The 19957-nt window shown below is 38.2% G+C and overlaps 1 protein-coding gene across 1 annotated transcript; it reads right to left on the minus strand.

The window, feature by feature from the left end:
- Positions 1 to 10491: 10491 nt before the first annotated feature.
- Positions 10492 to 12973, minus strand: LOC113277254 (high affinity nitrate transporter 2.5-like). The gene is made up of 3 exons (XM_026526396.1): positions 12657 to 12973; positions 11208 to 12035; positions 10492 to 10871 (listed from the first exon to the last, which is right to left on the minus strand). The coding sequence occupies exons 1-3, from the start codon at positions 12971 to 12973 to the stop codon at positions 10496 to 10498; spliced, it is 1521 nt and encodes a 506-aa protein (XP_026382181.1). The 3' UTR covers positions 10492 to 10495.
- Between the last annotated feature and the right edge of the window lie 6984 nt (positions 12974 to 19957).

Raw genomic sequence — 19957 nt, forward strand, 5'->3', positions numbered from 1 at the left:
TTTTATCATAGATCATGTGGGTTACTCATATAAATGATAATAGGGTGTTTGGATGTACGCTCAAAAATTGCTTTTCGAAATTTCTAAAGGTCGTAAAATCAGAAGCCAATTTGACAATTATTATAGAAGCACAAAAATTAACTTTTCTGTAAAAACACTAGTTTTGCTTCCTAACTTCTGTTTCAAACGCGCTCTAAAAGAGACCTCTAAAATAAAAATAAGTGCCTTCAATCAATGCCGAGGCGACAAGTCGGCACAAATAACATGATAAATCTAAAAACTAAACTGTTTTTTTCTTTTTGTCTGTTTTTTCACAACTACATTTGGCAAGTAAGAAATGGGGAAAATACAAGGATATGGGAAGACAATTGGCTGCCTAACTCAAGTCCCTTAAATCACCCAGTTGATAAGACTGATCTGATCCCGAAAAAGGTTCATGAACTTCTAACTTCTGAAGGTGATTGGGATATAGGAAAATTAGATAAATATTTTCCCGCGGAGATTAAAGAAAAAATTCTAACAATTACCCCGAATAAGGATAAGAAGGACAAATCAGATGAGCGCACCATTCTTCTGGGAATTTTTTGGCAAAAAATATCTACAACCACCTGATCAATCAGAGAAACAATGATGAAGAAAATATCAATTTTTCTTGGAAAAATATTTGGAAGTTGCAAACAATACCTAGGATCCAACTGTTTATATGGAAATTGATTCAAAAAGCCTTACCAACAAATAGCAGATTAGCAGCTCACAATACAGAAATATCCCTAGAGTGCCAACTTTGCAATTCTCAAGAAGCGGAAACAGAAGATCATCTTTTCAGACACTGTCCTTTCGTTAGAGCAGTTTGGTTTGGCTGCGATCTTAACATAGTCATTTCGCAAATCCAAACAGATTCTATTGTCTCGTGGGTTGATACGTGGATATCTAGTTCTAATTTCTCAACGCAATGTGAAAAAATCGCTACAGTAGCCTGGTTCCTGTGGAAGCATAGATGCGAAGTAATATTTAGGAATACTAAGCCTGATCCTTATGTTTTAATCCAAGCAATTAGGAATTTCCTAAATGCGCAACCGAGCAATAAGGAGATTCTTCATAAAGGATCTCAAGAAAAGAGAACTTTGACCAATAGATGGAGCAATTTCACTTCAGATTGGATAATTTTTACATACGCTTCTTTTAATAAAGATAACAGGTCCATGGGTCATGCTTTCTTCCTATACTCAGTAGAACATGAATCTTTTATGCATATTTTTGCAGGTGCAGACTGGGCTTCGTCGGCTTTACATGCAGAATCAAAATCAGTTTTGAAGGCCCTAAATTGGTTAAAGGAAAATATCCTCTCCAGCGTCTACATAGTCACATATTGTAAAATCCTATCAGACTGCATCAACAAAAAAGATACAATAGCGGACTGGGCGGCGCAAAACACTATTGGGCACATATACTCCTTGCTATAGAACCTTCCACAAGCCAAGATAAAATTCATCAACATAGTTCACAATTCAACAACAGATTCAATAGAAAAGGAAGCAAGAATTAGAAGAATACAACATCTTTCGAAACACATTCAACAGAAAATTCAGTCAGAAAGCATCGTTTCCAATGTTTTTGAAAAAAATGAAATTGTAGAACTATTGTACTTGGTTAATTAATATTTGAACTTTTCTCATCAAAAAAAAAAAAGAAGTAGAAGTAGGTGATGTGTTGCTACCTGAGGTGAAGAAGAAGAGAAAGAAGAAAGGAATTAACCGTAAGTGTGTCTACATTTTTGAAATTTGGATAGATTTTTGTGAATATTAGAACTTGGAACCCTTTGTTTCTGATACTTATCAATTTCAATTTCCGGCGACCTTCCTTCGAATCTTATTTGGTGAAATTTCTTCTAATTCATTTTCTGTTGAAATCCCCAAACAGTTATCTCAGAATTCTAAATCACATTTCATCAATTTGTAACTCCGGTTCAACACGTTCATTGGAGGAATTCCTGAAATTTTAGTTCTCTTCAAGAACTTCATCATCTTTGTTTAGATTGGAATTTGATAGGAGGAACATTACCTTCAGCATTAGGAAATTGTTCTTCGTTAATCAACAAATTTCATCACTGACCTTGATGAATTGGGCATACGAACCAAGTAGAGATTAACAAGCGTCACCATTGTTACCATTTTATAAGTAGCTTCATTGATTTGTAGCGGCGTCATGGTTAACATATTCCAAGTGATAAACATGAGCATAGAGATTCTAATGTAGTTGTGAGAATAATTCTCTTTATCTTCATTGATAGGCAAAAGCCTGATTTATACATGTTTACACAACTATATAAGGCAAATAAAAGATACACCTAACAACTAGATAAGGCAAATAAAAGATACACCTAACAATATCTAGGATATATACAGAAAGAATATACATGCAGTTACAACCAAATAACAAACACAATAATGTCAAGATATATCATATCTTGACCATATCTTAACACACACCCCTCAGACTCAAGGTGGTGGAGTACACATCTTGAGTCTGGAAATTAAGAATCGAAGACGAGCTGCAGAGTGAATCTTGGTGAAAAGTTCAGCCACTTGAAATTCTGATTTAACATGTAGAAGAGTGATTGTACCTTTCTTGAAATGATGACGAGTAAAATGACAATCTATCTCTATATGTTTTGTACGCTCATGAAAGACATCATTGTGTGTAATTTGAATAGCAGCCTTGTTATCACAATACAGTGGTGTAGGAGCAGAAATTAGAACTCCCATATCACCAAGTAGCCACCGTAACCAAATGAGTTCAGATGTGGTGTGAGCAAGTGCTCTATACTATGCCTCAGCACTTGAACGAGAAACCACACTTTGTTTCTTACTTCTCCATGAAATCAACGAGTCTCCCAAGAACACACAATAGCCTGTAATTGATTTTCTATCTGTAATATCCCCAGCCCAAACGTAATCTGAGTAAGCTTGAAGAGTGATATCAGACTTTGATGAGAAACACAGACCTTGATGAAGAGACCCCTTGATATATCTTAGAATTCTGAGAACAGCTGCATAATGAGTAGTTCATGGAGCAGACATAAACTGACTGACTATGTGAACTGCATGACTTATGTCTGGTCTCGTAATGGTCAAGTAATTTAGACTCCCTACTAGTTGACGATACAGTGTTGGATTAGACAATAGATTCCCATCTGTAGGACTGTATTTTACATTCAATTCAAGAGGTGTATCAGTTACCTTATTGTCAGATATCCCTACACGCTGTAGAATCTCAGATACATATTTGACTTGTGATATGAAATAACCAGTGGGTGACATGCCAACTTCAATGCCAAGAAAGTAACTTAAAGATCCAATATCTTTCATCTTAAAACAATCACCGAGATATGATTTGAGTTCAGTAATACCTTGTAGATCACTGCCAGTAATAACCATGTCGTCAACATACAAGAGAAGAATGACAATTCCTTTTTCTGACGATCTGACAAGCATAGATGAATCACAGAAGCTTTGTGTAAAGCCATACTGGAGAATTGCATTGCTAAACTTTTCAAACCAAGCACGAGGTGCTTGTTTGAGTCCATATAATGCCCGTCGAAGCTTACATACTTGATTAGGTTCATGAGGCAAACCAGGAGGAAGTTGCATGTAAACCTCTTCTTGTAACTCACCATGAAGAAACACGTTTTTCACGTCCATTTGATGAAGCCCCCATTATCGTGCTGCAGCAACAACAAGTAATGTACGAACTGTAACCATTCTGGCCACTGGTGCAAATGTTTCTTCATAGTCAACACCATACTCTTGTGTATAACCTTTTGCAACAACTCGTGATTTACATCGTTCAAACTCACCATCTGACTTGGTCTTAACTTTATAGACCCATCTGCTTCCAACAACTGATTTTCCAGGAGGAAGGTCCACCATTTCCAATGTGCCTGCCTCTGCATGTGCTTCCAATTCATCATCCATTGAATCTTGCCATTCTGGAATGGATGCAGCTTCTCTATATGTTTTTGGTTCATAAAATGACAAAATAGAAGACAAGGAACAATGATAGTCTGCATACTTAGTTGGTGGTCTTCGATTGCGAGGTGGCAAAGAATTTTCTTCAGAATCAGGATCTCGTTCCTGAGTTGCACTGTTAGGTTGAGTCGTAGAGTAGTCTTGGTCATCCATATTTGGTGGATCAACAACTAGAGGAGATGGAATTTCAGGAGTAGATATAGGAAAAGTGCTAGGATTGGATTCACTAGGAAATGGATCAGAATAAGTGAAAGACTCAAAAGATGATGATTTTCTTCTTGGAAGTGACCAGAATGGAACTTTCTCCCAGAGTGTGACATGACGAGAGACACGAAGCTTTCTATTAACATGATCATAACAACGGTACCCTTTTTGTTCAATACCATAACCAAGGAAAACACACAAGACATTCTTTTGACCAAGTTTATGACGTTCACGTTCTGGAAAAAAAGTTGAACCAAAGACTCGAAGCTCAGAATAGTTTGGTTTCTTACCATAGAGACGCTCATAAGGTGACATTCCTCCTATGACAGTTGTTGGGACTCTATTGATGGTGTAAACTGCAGTAAGGACTGATTCTCCCCAGAAATTTGAAGGAACTGAGCCAGAAATTAACTGAGTTCTAGTTGTCTCTATAATATGACGGTGTTTACGTTCTGCAACTCCATTTTGTTCTGGAGTTTCTGTACATGACAGTTGAAGAATTTTGCCTTGGGTTTTAAGAAATTCTTTGAATGGATTGGAAATATATTCCCCTCCTTGATCAGCACGAAAATTTTTGATCACTTTACCAAACTGAGTTTTTATCATGGTTGAGAAATCAACATATAACATAAGAAAATCTGCTCTAGAGCTGAATAGATATACCCATGTATAACGCGAATAATCATCAATAAAACTGACATAATACAAAGCACCTCCCTTTGACATAATTGGAGATTTACCCCAGACATCAGAATGTATAAGAGCAAAAGGTTCAGTTGAGACAGAAGTGCTAAGATTAAAAGAAAGAGCTGGTTGTTTTGCCAGTTTACAAAAGATGCAATTTGGTTCTTTATCTAACCGAGTATCTCTTAGTAAACCCTTATTGATCATATATGAAAGACGAGAAAAGGAAACATGACCTAACCTAGAATGCCAAGACATGAAGGGAGATATTGACACAGGTGCAGTGGGAGTAGCAGCTACGACATGACTTTTAGATTCCGCTGAGAGAGCAAGAGATTGAAGGAGATACAACCGACCAACTCTACGGACTATCCCAACTATATTCCCGGTTTTGAGATCCTGTATAACACAACCAAAAGGAAAATAATATGTGTTATAACCTTGATCACACAGTTGACAAACTGAAACAAGATTCATTGTAATATTTGGAACAAGAAGCACATATGGTACATAGAAGATATTTGAATTGTTGACCAAGCCTATATGACTTGCAGTTATTGTTGATCCATCAGCAGTATGAATCTTAGGGGTGATGACAGGATGAAGACTTTCAAAAAACTTTTGATTAAAAGTCATATGGTTTGATGCTCCTGAGTCGAGAAACCATTATGTTGAATAAATAACTGAGGAGATAGAGAAGGCAGATGCAGCTGTAGGGTTGTTACCAATTGAGAGTGCTTGTTTAATCATCTCTTGAATATCAGCAAGGTTTGGTGCTGAACCACCACCAGGTACAACTAATGCAGATGAGGTTGTCGATGTTGCGTATGGATCTGTTGCAGATGAAACTGGAGCTGCCGTAAATCTGGTAGGTGTATTGAATTTGTTTCCTCCATTAATATTTATCCTTCTCATGTTTCTTGAGGTTGGTGAGGTGCATAATCTAGATGAGTGACCAAATTCCTTACAATACCCACACTGTGTTGTGGGTGTGTCAGGTATTGTGGCAGCAGGTGATGTATTGGCCGATGGGAGATTGCAGTTCCTTGCCAAGTGTCCAAAGGTCTTGCAGTTATGACACTGTACTTGAGACATATCACGTTGCACTTGAGAATTTGAGTTTCTTGGAAAATTTTTAGGGCTGGATCGTGAGGGCACAACAAATACTCCTGATATCTCCGGTGTGATTCTTTTCCTTGTTTCTTCTGTAATAAGTTCAGACAAAGCAACTTCCACCGTGGGAAGAGGTGAACGATGAAGGACTGATGCCCTAACAGACTCAAACTCATCACGAAAAGCCATTAGAAACTGAACTAAACGCGTTTCCTCTCTATACTTCTGCCACAATTCCAAATCTACGGTCCATATTGGTTCCATGAGTGCTAATTGATTCCATATTAAAGACATCTCAGAATGAAAAACATAAATAGACTGATCATGCGATTGTTTCATAGATCTAATATCTTGTTCGAGTTTATACCTCTGAGAAAAGTTGATTTGGGTGTACCTTTTCGAAAGAAAATCCCATGCATCTTTGGCTACCTCAAAACTTGTGAGTTGCATGCTTATGGAAGCAATGTCTGTGTTTCCAACCCAAGTGAGAATCCTGTGATTGTTAATCTCCCATTCTTCTTTTGGATCCTTTTTCTGTGTTTCATTTTCTTTCCCTTTTCAACAGAACTGCTTGCTGTAGGTTTCTTTTATATACCATCGACATACTTCCACATACTCTTTCATTTAAGAAAACTCCTCATGAGGAATGACCAGTTATTGTAATTGGTTCCATCAAAACGGACAGTGATAGGTTGAGAATCTTCTCTTGACATGATTACTATGTTTTCTCTGGAGCGGAAACTGGTTCTCAGATCTTTCCTAGATCTGATGCCATGATAAACATGAGCATAGAGATTCTAATGTAGTTGTGAGAATAATTCTCTTTATCTTCATTGATAGGCAAAATCCTTATTTATATATGTTTACACAACTAGATAAGGCAAATAAAAGATACACCTAACAACTAGATAAAGCAAATAAAAGATACACCTAACAATATCTAGGATATATACAAAAATAATATATATGCAGTTACAACCAAATAACAAACACAATAATGTCAAGATATATCATATCTTGACCATATCTTAACACCCCCCCTCAGACTCAAGGTGGTGGAGTACACATCTTGAGTCTGGAAATTAAGAATCGAAGACGAGCTGCAGAGTGAATCTTGGTGAAAAGTTCAGCCACTTGAAATTCTGATTTAACATGTGGAAGAGTGATTGTACCTTTCTTGAAATGATGACGAGTAAAATGACAATCTATCTCTATATGTTTTGTACGCTCATGAAAGACATCATTGTGTGTAATTTGAATAGCAGCCTTGTTATCACTATACAGTGGTGTAGGAGCAGAAATTAGAACTCCCATATCACGAAGTAGCCACCGTAACCAAATGAGTTCAGATGTGGTGTGAGAAAGTGCTCTATACTCTGCTTCAGCATTTGAACGAGAAACCACACTTTGTTTCTTACTTCTCCATGAAATCAACGAGTCTCCCAAGAACACACAATAACCTGTAATAGATTTTCTATCTGTAACATCCCAGCCCAAACGGAATCTGAGTAAGCTTGAAGAGTGAGATCAGACTTTGATGAGAAACACATACCTTGATGAAGAGACCCCTTGATATATCTTAGAATTCTGAGAACAGCTGCATAATGAGTAGATCTTGGAGCAGACATAAACCGACTGACTATGTGAACTGCATGACTTATGTCTGGTCTCGTAATGGTCAAGTAATTTAGACTCCCTACTAGTTGACGATACAGTGTTGGATTAGACAATAGAGTCCCATCTGTAGGACTGTATTTTACATTCAATTCAAGAGGTGTATCAGTTACCTTATTGTCAGATAGCCCTACTCGCTGTAGAATCTCAGATGCATATTTGACTTGTGATATGAAATAACCAGTGGGTGACATGCCAACTTCAATGCCAAGAAAGTAACTTAAAGATCCAATATCTTTCATCTTAAAACAATCACCGAGATATGATTTGAGTTCAGTAATACCTTGTAGATCACTGCCAGTAATAACCATGTCGTCAACATACAAGAGAAGAATGACAATTCCTTTTTCTGACGATCTGACAAACATAGCTGAATCACAGAAGCTTTGTGTAAAGCCATACTGGAGAATTGCATTGCTAAACTTCTCAAACCAAGCACGAGGTGCTTGTTTGAGTCCATATAATGCCCGTCGAAGCTTACATACTTGATTAGGTTCATGAGGCAAACCGGGAGGAGGTTGCATGTAAACCTCTTCTTGTAACTCACCATGAAGAAACGCGTTTTTCACGTCCATTTGATGAAGCCCCCATTATCGTGCTGCAGCAACAACAAGTAATGTACGAACTGTAACCATTCTGGCCACTGGTGCAAACGTTTCTTCATAGTCAACACCATACTCTTGTGTATAACCTTTTGCAACAACTCGTGATTTACATTGTTCAAACTCACCATCTGACTTGGTCTTAACTTTATAGACCCATCTGCTTCCAACAACTGATTTTCCAGGAGGAAGGTCCACCATTTCCCATGTGCCTGCCTCTGCATGTGCTTCCAATTCATCATCCATTGAATCTTGCCATTCTGGAATAGATGCAGCTTCTCTGTATGTTTTTGGTTCATAAAATGACAAAATAGAAGACAAGGAACAATGATAGTCTGCATACTTAGCTGGCGGTCTTCGATTGCGAGGTGGCAAAGAATTTTCTTCAGAATCTCGTTCCTGAGTTGACTGTTAGGTTGAGTCGTAGAGTGGTCTTGGTCATCCGTATGGGACAGCTACTCGCCATATCGCACTACTCCAACAACATCTTGCAAGAATACACTAAACCATCGCCTAAAACTATTGTTGTTCTATTAAGTACGAGACATTCACCAAAAAATCTTGAGTCTTGATTATACCAAACACGAAAAGAAATTGAGAACTGGTCAACTACTAAATAATTTAAGATATATAACGTACCATCAGTCATCTTGGCCTCGATGATGGGCACATATTTATCATCATTCACATGATCATAACCATGGGGACGCTTCCTTGAATGAGTCTGTTCATCATAGACAACCTTGTCTTTCTTGCGGTTCTTAATACCTGCAATAATATAAAAAAAATCATCACATTTAGCATAGTCCATTTGTATTAGAAGACGATGTTTGGTCCAATATATGGGATCAAAATCTTGGGTTATGATTTTCTTTGTGTTTGTATATGATGATTAAACCATGTTATAAATGTTGTTCTTTATTTTAATTTTCTGTATGTTAATTTCATGTGTTGATTAGACTGTTCAAACAAAGAATAGTGTTTGACAGATACATTATTGATGAGCTAGACCACGGGAAATGGTTTACCATTATTATTCTTGCATTTAATTGGGTGTGTGTTTAGGTGTAGTATAACATATGGTAGATTATGCCCTGCACTTAACACACTGATTTGAGAGATTGTACGAGGTAAGGATATGACATTATTTCGGAGATGAAAAGGAGAAAATTATGAGTCTTTGATATCGTTGGTGCACAATTCTTTGTATGTGCATGATTGTTTTAGTATCACAAATTCACAAGTGAATCGGTATGTAGGGTGGGTACAGGGGTTTCAATGCTCAAAATACAGTTCCATTGACACTAAAGGTTGTATCTGACATCAGTGGGACTATCCTTGGGACATCAAGAGGTGGCATCATACCACGAAGATAGTTGACAGCATTCAAGACCGGGGCATTAACCAGGTACATAGATATAAATGTGTATTGCTTTCATATCAAAGGTTGTTTATTCAACCTATGAGTGATTTCACTGTATGTTATTATGTTTGATTACTCTAGGGCTTGATTACTAAGCGGATCTGTTTTAACATCAGATTGTTGATTGGCTTGTTACCAACTCTAGGAGCACGCATCTGAGGCACGCAAAGAAGCTGTTGTTAGGGGCAAGGGATTCAATTGTTAACATCAGATGTCATACGCGCAAGATGGGAGATGAAGCCGTGACCGGTAAGTTCTTTTTAGACAATTTTCACTTGAAAAGAGATATAAAAATAAACTTGAAGCTTGGCTTTTTAGCTCTAAATAGATGCTTATTCCTGTTTATATTTCCTGTTTACATTTAAGAATATGCTAAGGCTTTCTGTTCGAGTATTTCTGATTGTCTGAGGGTATAAACTTCAGTATATAATCATCTTCCATGTTAAGTTCCTTCAAACCATGTGCTCCTCTGAATTCAACTTTACTAACTTAGAGCTGTGAAACTTACCTTATAAATGAACGCAAGAGAAAGGAGAAAAATAGGGCAATTCTTGAAATCCAATACCTACTAACTGAAGATTATATTTGCAAGAAAAGTTATCTCGATTCCAAATTGCAACATTACAATCAGATGACAACTCTTGCACCATATCCAACACAATTTTAAACCCTTACGTAGTATTGACGAAGGAGATTTATACACGAACATGTATTGTGGCTATTAGGAGCTTTGGATAGAGCTGAACCTTAATGCAAAGTGGTAGTTGTCAAACATCAGTGTCTGAGGTTCCTTTGGAGGGTGTTGGTTCAGAAGCGACTCTTCTACCTCGTTCGGTTTTACTAGTGTCTGCAAATTTTAAGCATCCATGGTGTAACCCTTTCTCCTTTTCATTAGAATTCCATTCAGATGTGTAGTATTCTTCTTCTGTATTCTTTTCTTTTGATGATGGACCAAATAACATTCCACCCCATTGTGGGAAGTAGATCAAGAATAATGGGAGTGTGCAACATATAATCATGATACCCATCAGAGTTATTCCTGTTTCTTTTGAATATCTAGAGCCTTTGAAAAATATTAGCTGAGTAATAACTGCACCAACGTTCCCACCAGCTCCTGTCATTCCTGATATGAGTCCTAGTGATCTGAAATCCATATGTTATCAGAAAGTTAGTTCTGAAAATCTGTTCTTTACCTAACAGAATTGGTTCTTGTAGTTTCGGGTAAGTACAGCAAATAGAAGAAATAGTCGGGGAAGAACAAAGGAAACTGATTATCCTAGTACACACAAGAGAAAAATATTTTCAACTTAAGAATGAGGTTATTCTACATTCTAGAGACTAATTTTATTATGAATCTACTTCTGAACAAATAACCGCTGCACTGTGTATATTTCAGAGGTTGAAAACAATTCGACCAGTATTGAGTTTTGTAGTATGTAAATCTAGAAGCAAAAGCACAATCAGAATGGAACTAGTTACCTTCTGGAGACAAAAGGAACTACTCCAAATGTTAGTCCACATGCAGCTTGGACAAAAAACGAAAAAACCAGCATCACTGCGACTGATGCACCTAGTGAATTTACTCTCCCAAGAAGAATGCAGAGTAATCCCCCTAAGGTTTGAACTAACCACAAGCTCCAGAGCCTACCTCTCATCCCAAACCTCTTCGCCATCATATCTGACAACACACCCCCACCAGGACGAGACACAATATTCGCTAATCCAAAACTTGCTGCAATGGTTCCAGCAGTGTGGAGCTTCAGATTGAATCTATCATAGAAGTACTCTGCTACTATGTTGTCTACTGTCAGTTCTACCCCGAAACTGTACCCATAAGTCAAGGCCAATATCCAACCCCTGTAATTAGTGATCCCATGGTAGAAAACTTTCGATAGCTTATCTTTTGGTTTCTCACCAGATTTCTCAAGTCGTCTAAAGTTTCCATCTGGCAGGTCTTGACCCAAGAGAAAAACCGCATATGCTGTTAATGTCTGGAACAACGCTGGGATGAAGAAAGCAACACGCCAGGCAGTGAAATCAGATGGTCCGATCTTCCTTATCAACTCATATACAAGTGGCATAATGAGTTGGGTGGCCCCACCACCGAGGTTTCCCCAGCCACCTGCAACACCATTAGCCGTTCCAACGACATTTGCGGAGAACATGCTGCTCATCCAGAACTGGGTTGAGACAAAGGTGGCAAGTGAGAAGCCTGTGAAGAAGCGGACAAGGAGGAAGGAAACAGGGGAAGAAGCAACAGCTGTGAAGTAAACTGCTGGTGAAGTTAAAAGTATGAGCGCCGAAGAGGTCACATGCTGTCTGTTGGAATATTTTCAACGCCGCTAACCAAAGGGGGGTTCTGGGGGGCATCGCCCCCCAGGCTGTGGTCGACCTGACAGGTCAGGTCGTGGGGGTCCAGGGGAGACCGCCCCTGGTTGGGGTTTCAAGGGGGCAACGCCCCCGGAAGAATTTTTTTGAACTGAAGGTTTTATTTGGCCGATAAAAGCCTGTTCGAAAATTTCGAATCCAAAAGACACCATTGATGTCTGTTGATGAAGGAACCTGACGTTTCGTGAATAGAAACCTGTTGGCGAATAAAAAACCTATTCCCAACAGGTGCAAAACCCTTTATAAATAGCTTCTCCCAGTTTCGTTTAACATATAAGAAAAATCAATCTGTTTTCTCTGTTTCAAAAAAAGCATCATCAGAAATCAGAAATCTCTTTGTGTGTTCTTGATTGAATCAAGGGGTACAAACCTTGAATTCAGTTTTCGTTGCAGGGCTTTCATTGTATCCTGAAGGCAATATTTCGCATACCTGTTGTAATCGACAATTGTTATTGGGAGGGTAGAAATATTTGTCTAAAAGAAATTTATACAAGCCTTGAAAATTTTGGAGTGCAACAATCTCTTCTCTGTGTCATTCATCCTTTGTGAAATCCATTTTTTTCCAACACTGTCCCCATGACAAGCCTTGCAAAGACTGCACCAGAGACTGAAGCGATCCCTGCATTACCTATGTCAGTGGTAGTGAGGTTGAGGTTGTCCCGTATGATGGGGAGGAGAGGTGGTGCTGCAAAGGTGGAAACGAAGCAAGAGAAGAAGGAAATCCATGAGAGGTGGAAGGCTCGCATGTGAGGTTTTGCCACCGATAGTAATCGAAACTCAGTCGCTTTGTTCTCAGAATCCACCGGAAGAGCAAATTTTAAACGCTCTGGTTCTGATTCACGACCATTCATTTCCATTGGATGAGTGATTAAAAAATCGGTGAGTTTGCTTTAGTGGTATTCTGTTTAATCTCTCTCTCTCTCTCTCTCTCTGTGTATATATATGTGGTTTGAAATGGTGAAACTTTTCTTCCTTTATATGTTTTGCAGATAAGGAGATGAAATCCTATGGATGTTCAAAACTACACTTGCATATAGAAGGAACTATTCAGGTAGATTTATCTCTATGAACGCCGAGTCCTTACATTTATGTGTAGCACATTGAATGTAGAAACAACAACTTGAGAAACCATGAAATGTTTTCTCTTTCGGCGACTTGTTAAGTATTTTGACTAATTGTTCGCTTTAACAGTTGAAAAGATTGACATTTGGTTATTTACAGATGAATTAGATGGCTAAAATATCAGTAACAATGGTGGATTTCTGGGGCTAATTGACATTCAACCAGACTACAGCTGCAACTGGTACCCCTAGCTATTTTCCACGGTTCATAATTCTCAGGCGAAATTACAAACACCTTGGACGCTATTAGTGGGTGATGTAGAGATTAAATTGTTGTGTTCTTATACCCCAGTCCAACTCTCCTTCCTTGCAATCATGCACACAAACCAATTCTCGTAATCACTCGAAGCAACCTCCTTCCATTCTGCTACTAATTAATCAAGCCCAACCTTCTCTTCAACATCAGTAGCAACAGAATATTTCCTCTTTTACCGAATTGCGACTCAAATCAACAGAAAGAACCCTAAATTCACCATCTCAGTAACAACAACTTCAATCTCACTTCCTGCAACCCCATCTTCTTGGTTTTCAAATCTCAATTCGAGTTAACCAGACCAGCTTCTTATCCATTACCAGCTGAATTACAACAGTTCACCACGAACCCTAAACTAATTTGAGTTCTGAATCTCCATCTCCGTCTTTCTCTGAAGTTCTTGTGTTACTTAATGGTGAAGTTGGTGTCGGTTCTATGGTGAAGTTCTGGAGCAATAATCCCACAAGACCAATTCTTCGTATCTTTGAATCCATCTTCTTCCGTCACCTGAACCCATGGAAGGAAATCAATCAGTTTTAATATCACCAGCAGAAACTCTATTCCCTTGTTATTCTTCGTTTGCTGAAATCAACTCTCACTGCTCAATCATCCCTATTCTAGAAACCCATCTTCCATCTCTTGATTTTAACAACATCAGCAATTGATTCAATCCCAAATTCATTTCATAAATTTCAGGAACCGCTTCTCTGCTCGATTTCACTTGAGAATTTGAAAGCAGTATACAATCAAGTTAGTTGAGGGTATTTTGGGACGAACATAAAACACGTGTGCATAGGTGCTGACTCAGCTAACCGGGCAGTGGATGGAAAAGCTAACAATGGAAGAAAACACTAATTTCAATCTTTTTGGAGAGGAAACAGTAATTAGCGATCTTGGAAGGTGAGGAAACACAAAATAGCCCTTATTTAAATGTAATTGAATTAGCGGCTAACCTGTTACTTCCTTTTCCATCCGTAAAATAGGTACCCGGCATTAAGGATATGCCTGGATGTGAGCATGAAATCACTTGGGATGAGAAACTTTGGATTGAACGAGCTCTGCGGAAAAAGGCGCAAAAGGTCAAGCAGGTTGAAGATTGCGCAATATATCTGGAGGTAAATATCCAACACTAGGTACTACGGAGTACTTTTTATTCTTTAATACCACATTTCTGGTACTACGGAGTACTTTTTATCCTTTAATACCACATTTCTGAGGTTAGCTGTTTTCTTGTTGAAGGATTTTCGTAAAGAAGTGGGGCCAATGGCTGAAAAAGTTGGAGAAGTGAAAGGGCAGCTGGGAAATGCTCGCAAGATATTGAAGGGGGTGAATGAATTTATCCAAATCCTAGCAACAACCAAGCAACATAGATTTACAGTGGACAAAGACAAGAAGAGAAAAAGAAATACACTGGAATGCCCAGGTAATGTGAGTCGGGAGGTGAACAAGAAAGAGGTTGAGGTGAACAGGAAGGAGGTGAACAGGAAGGAGGTGGACAGAAAAGAGGTTGAGGAAAGTCTTCTCGAAGTGCTCAAGAAAGTGAGTGGAAAGGCATTGGAGAGCAATGCAGCAGACACAGAGTTTATGAAGAAGTGGGATCTTATTGTGAACGATTTGCATCTCTTATCGAATTGTTTGAGCTTGAGCACTGGTTAGGGAAGTGGCCACACTGAAGCTGACCCTAAGATGCCTGGATTACCTACATAGCTTATTCCTGGGGCCAAATTTTTGGTGTTATCGAGTCTACCAAAAAGCGGATCAAAGAATTGCATCTGAACCTCGGGGGTCATTAGACATGCTTTATTGCTGGAGGTGCTGGTGAAGTTTTTGTAGTTATAGTTTGAGCTGATGTTCCTTTAGATGGTATACTTTGAGTTTGTATCGCATCTAGGTGGCATTTTTCATTCTTGTATGTTGATTTTTCTTTTGAAAATGAATTACAATATGCATGCTTTGTTTGGCAAATTAGCAGTTACCAGCAGATTCAAATTCAAGATACTGCATTCCTTGTACAAATAATGTGTACGACTTGTACATTTCCAAAGTGAAAAATAAATGATAAAAAATGACATAATTTGCCCAACATGGGATGCCAAATCATTCAACCGAAGGTAAACAATTTCACTTCATAAATAACCCAATAATGCTTCAAATATCAAGCTAAACTCACCAAGTTTGGTTGACCAACCATCTTAATCCTGTAACTTATGTTTGTTCGACTTTTCTCCTAGTGTATTCAGTGAAACAAAAGTGTTCACATGGGAAATGACCGTGATACTCTCAAGATGAAAACTAGGATCATCAGCCACGATCTCTTTCCAAGTTGTGGTTTTAGGGTCATAACACTCCATAGTCTCATAATCCTTCGTAAATATGATTTTGTTGTTCTTTGTAATTATTACCGGCCAAAAAGAATAATCATATCCATCTTCTTGCTTTTCATATCCTATGTTGAAGTCCTTGCACCAGCTGAGGTTTGTACCTGTCTTCTTCAAAGACCATATTTCCATATGCTGTGCAGTCAACTTTTGATGGAAAAAGCACAAATTCCCACTTAACACCACAAGTCCAAAATTATCATATAATATAGCTCCTAGAATGTGACAAGGAGGAGATGAGAGGATTCGCAACTCTTCATTAGCTAAATCAAATGCGTAAATTTTTGTAAAGTCGAACCTATATAGAGATCCGTCTACAAAAGTAGCAGGTGGTACAGCATTCGCCCATGGGAATGGTTTAGATAGTTCTCCACCCACAACCACCACCAAGTGTGTATACTTGGACCTGTCCAGTTGTTTCATGGCCAGGGTAAAAAATTCTAACTACCTTGTACTCATTAGTAGAAGGTACATATCCAAACCCTTGGGCTATGCAAGGATAGCTACCATTAGGTACGATGAATTTCGGAAGATTCAAATACTCTCCTGTGGCAGGATTGTATATGTAGATGGGATCAGCACATTGGTGGTGGTATCTACCAACACAAACCAACCCATTGCATGAGTTAACCACATATTGTTTCGGCAATTCAAAGTGCATTGGAGGATGTCTGACCTTTTTAAGTGTCTTCTTGTACTCGTATAAATCATCAGTATTGATCTTATCATTATAAGATCCTCCATAGAAAAGTGAGGCGTGCCAGGTCTCATCTGTTGTACAACCGAAGAGTAGACCCGTGTCCAACTTATCATCATGAGCAGCACTGCGATACAGTTGGTTAAGCTGGCGGGTAATATGGATGTTTGTGAAGAAACTTTTCCTACCAAGGAGGAGCTTCAGCCACCCTTTGCATACTAATTTGCACTCCAAGACAGACTCAACTGGTAACCGAGAAACAATATCTAACAAGATATCGTCCGGAAGGTTCTTGATGTTCCCTGAAACATTACATAAAGAAAGTTGAAGACTAATTTGGGATTAATCCTACCAAATACAATAATTATCTTAATATATACAAGTTTAGATTTCACAAAATCTAATGGATTTTGGGCAGCATTTACATTTTTGGAGTTAAAGATATTGCCTAGTTCAATCCCAAATTCACTCGTACAGTAATATAAACGCCCCGCCAAATCCGTTTTCAGAAAATAAATGAAAAAACGTTTTTAATTACGTATGTTTCTCGGGTTTATATGGTTTTCAGAAAAACACTTGTGAGCACTTGAATATGTGAGAATTGAGATCTTCGATGCTTTCTGTAACTAGTAGGTGCTTTGAGTATCTGCATTCTAGTTTGACCAAGATTTCATCTTTTACGCAGCTCAAATAAGTTCAGTCAAACTCTGTTTACTCAATTGCTAGCTTTTTTTTAGATCATTGTGTTACTGAGAAAGGGTATTCCAGAAGGGAAAATTAGAATGAACTTAAGAAGTCAAATGTCCAAGTATTCCAGGCAGCGGTAATTTAATACGGTATTCCTTGTACAGATTGTACAGAAGGAAAATTTCTAATAAATTTCTAAATTCTTTTACTCTCTAGGTAAATTTCAAGCAGGGAGGCATAACAGTAATACTTGCAGATTCCAAAGCAAAATACAACTCAGGATCATAACAACTCAGTAATTACCGAGATACTCTCAATAAAAAAATGACGATCATAAGCCACAATCTCATTCCAAGTTGTGGTTTCAGGGTCATAACACTCGACAGTCTCATCATCCCTCATAAATATGATTTTTTTTTTTCTCAGTAAAGTAAAGAATTTATTAGAAAAAGGAGAGCATGCAAAAGAGCAGCCAACCACCAAAATTACAATAAAAACCAAAAGGAGGGAGGCCCTCAAAACAGATCTACCCTAAGGAGTTTCGAAAAAAAACATTCCTCCGGTTTACAATGACCTCATCGATTGAAATTCCAAACATGGAAGGAGAGTATCTAGCCCACTGAACTTGATATCGTTGATGATGTTTCAATTGTTCTTTCTTTGTTGTTGAAGACCTGATTGTTGCGCTCCAGCCAGATAATCCAAAAGATCGCGGCATACAATAAATATGATTTTATTGTTTCTGGTAACTATAATAGGCCAAAAATAATCAACATGGAATTTGTCTTTCTTCTCGCATACTATACTGAAGTCTTTGCACCAGCTCTCCTTCATATCTGTTGTATTCTTCAAAGACCATATTTCCATATGTGGTGCATTCAACGTTTGGCGGAAAAAACACAAATTCCCTCTTAACACCACAAGTCGAAAATTACCACTTATCATAGATCCTAAGTCAAGAGAGTGACAAGGAGGAGATGGGACCACTCACAACTCTTCCTTAGCTAAATCAAATGAATAAATTCGTGAACCAATAAAGAGATCTGTCTGCGGAAGTAGCCGAAGGTATAATATTCACCCACGGGAATGGTTCACATTTAGTTCTGCAACCACAACCACTACCACTACCAAGTGTGTATACTTGGACCTGTCCAGTTGCTCCACGGTCGGGGTAAAAAATTCTAACGACCTTGTACTCATTGGTCGAAGGAACATATCTAAACCCCCGGGCAATGCGAGGTAAATAACTTCCTTTAGGTATGATAAATTTTGGAAGATTGACATCCTCTCCTGTGGCAGGATTGTATATATAGGTGGGATCAACACATTGGTGGTGGTTTCTACCAAGACAAACCAACCCATTGCATGAATTAACCAAATATTGTCGCGGTAATTTAAAGCAGCTCATTGGAGGATGTCTGACCTTTTTAAGTGTCTTCTTGAACTCATACGCGCCATCAGTATTAATTTTATCATTATAAGATCCTCCATAGAAAAGCAACACGTCCGGGCTCTCACCTCTTATACAACCGAAGAGGAAACCTATGTCCAACTTATCACCACAAGCAGCACCACAGTAAAGTTGGTTAAACTGGCGGGCAACATGCATTTTTGTGAAGAAGCTCCTTCTACCATGGAGGAGCTTTAGCCACATTTTGCATACTAATTTGCACTCTGAGACGGACTCATCCGGTAACCGAGAAAGAATGTCTAACAAGATATCTTCCAGAAGGTTCTTGATGTGTCCTGAAACATTTCAGACTGAAAATGTCAATCCTCCACAATATATACAAGTTCGGATTTGATGAAATCTAATGAATTCCCCCCAAAACCGAATGATGGTCTAATAATGAAAACCATTAAAGATGAGACTGACGATATATTTAGTGTGCATATAAACACATGTCTCCCCGGATGAAAAATTAGCTCTTCTCATCATCTCTGGAACATGAAAGCTATAATTCCAACAAAATAGTTTGATCTTGTACTACTTAAAACCTTACTTAGGTCAACAAATCAAGATACAAACAACACCAAAGAAATTCTATTAAAAATTTAAAGGCATAATTATGAATCCCCGTATAGAGAAACCTGGTCAATTTTGTAGAGGTTTCTGGGGATTCTTCAAAATAGGGTCCAACCTTTTTGAGTTTGGAAGAACATCAATGGCGGTTTTAGTGATCATCAACCAAAAGAAAAATAAAAATAAATAAAAATCAAACCACTTACTGGTGTGTTTGTATGATCATCAACTTTGTCATTCTCTAACGCCAACGTTCCTTTCATTTTTATTTGGTGTTACGAGGGTTTTAAGAGGAAAACCGGTGCTGATTTCAGGTTTGGGATTTTACTTTTAGTAATTTTGGGAAGAATGAAGAAGGTGAAACAACCCACTCGTGTTACAAGTTCGTTTTACGAGTTTTGATTATTACACCCGAACAGGAAACCGATGTCCAACTTATGACTATGAGCAGCAATGTTGTAAAGTTGGTTAAGTTGGCGGGTAACATGCATAGTTTTGAAGAAACTTATTAGCATGGAGGATCTTTTGCCACTTTATTTTTAAGCGTTGAGGAAGTCTGGTTGGATTACCAATAGAAATCTCCATTTAAAATTATACACTTAGTACTAACCATTTCAGAAACTTTCGGAAAATACCTGATTGTTCCATACATTCATCAGTGATCATTTCAAGAATCTTCTCA

Source organism: Papaver somniferum, chromosome 5 (genome assembly GCF_003573695.1).
Source record: "Papaver somniferum cultivar HN1 chromosome 5, ASM357369v1, whole genome shotgun sequence".
NCBI classification, from domain to species: Eukaryota; Viridiplantae; Streptophyta; class Magnoliopsida; order Ranunculales; family Papaveraceae; genus Papaver; species Papaver somniferum.

Excerpts from the sequence above, each read along its gene's own strand:
- LOC113277254 (XM_026526396.1), bottom strand. The coding sequence starts at position 12,973 with ATGGAAATGAATGGTCGTGAATCAGAACCAGAGCGTTTAAAATTTGCT. Across the intron at positions 12,036-12,656 it reads AAAAATGGATTTCACAAAGG|CTCTTCGGCGCTCATACTTT; the intron begins ATGAATGACACA and ends ACAGCATGTGAC. Across the intron at positions 10,872-11,207 it reads GTTCCTTTTGTCTCCAGAAG|ATCACTAGGACTCATATCAG; the intron begins GTAACTAGTTCC and ends TATGGATTTCAG.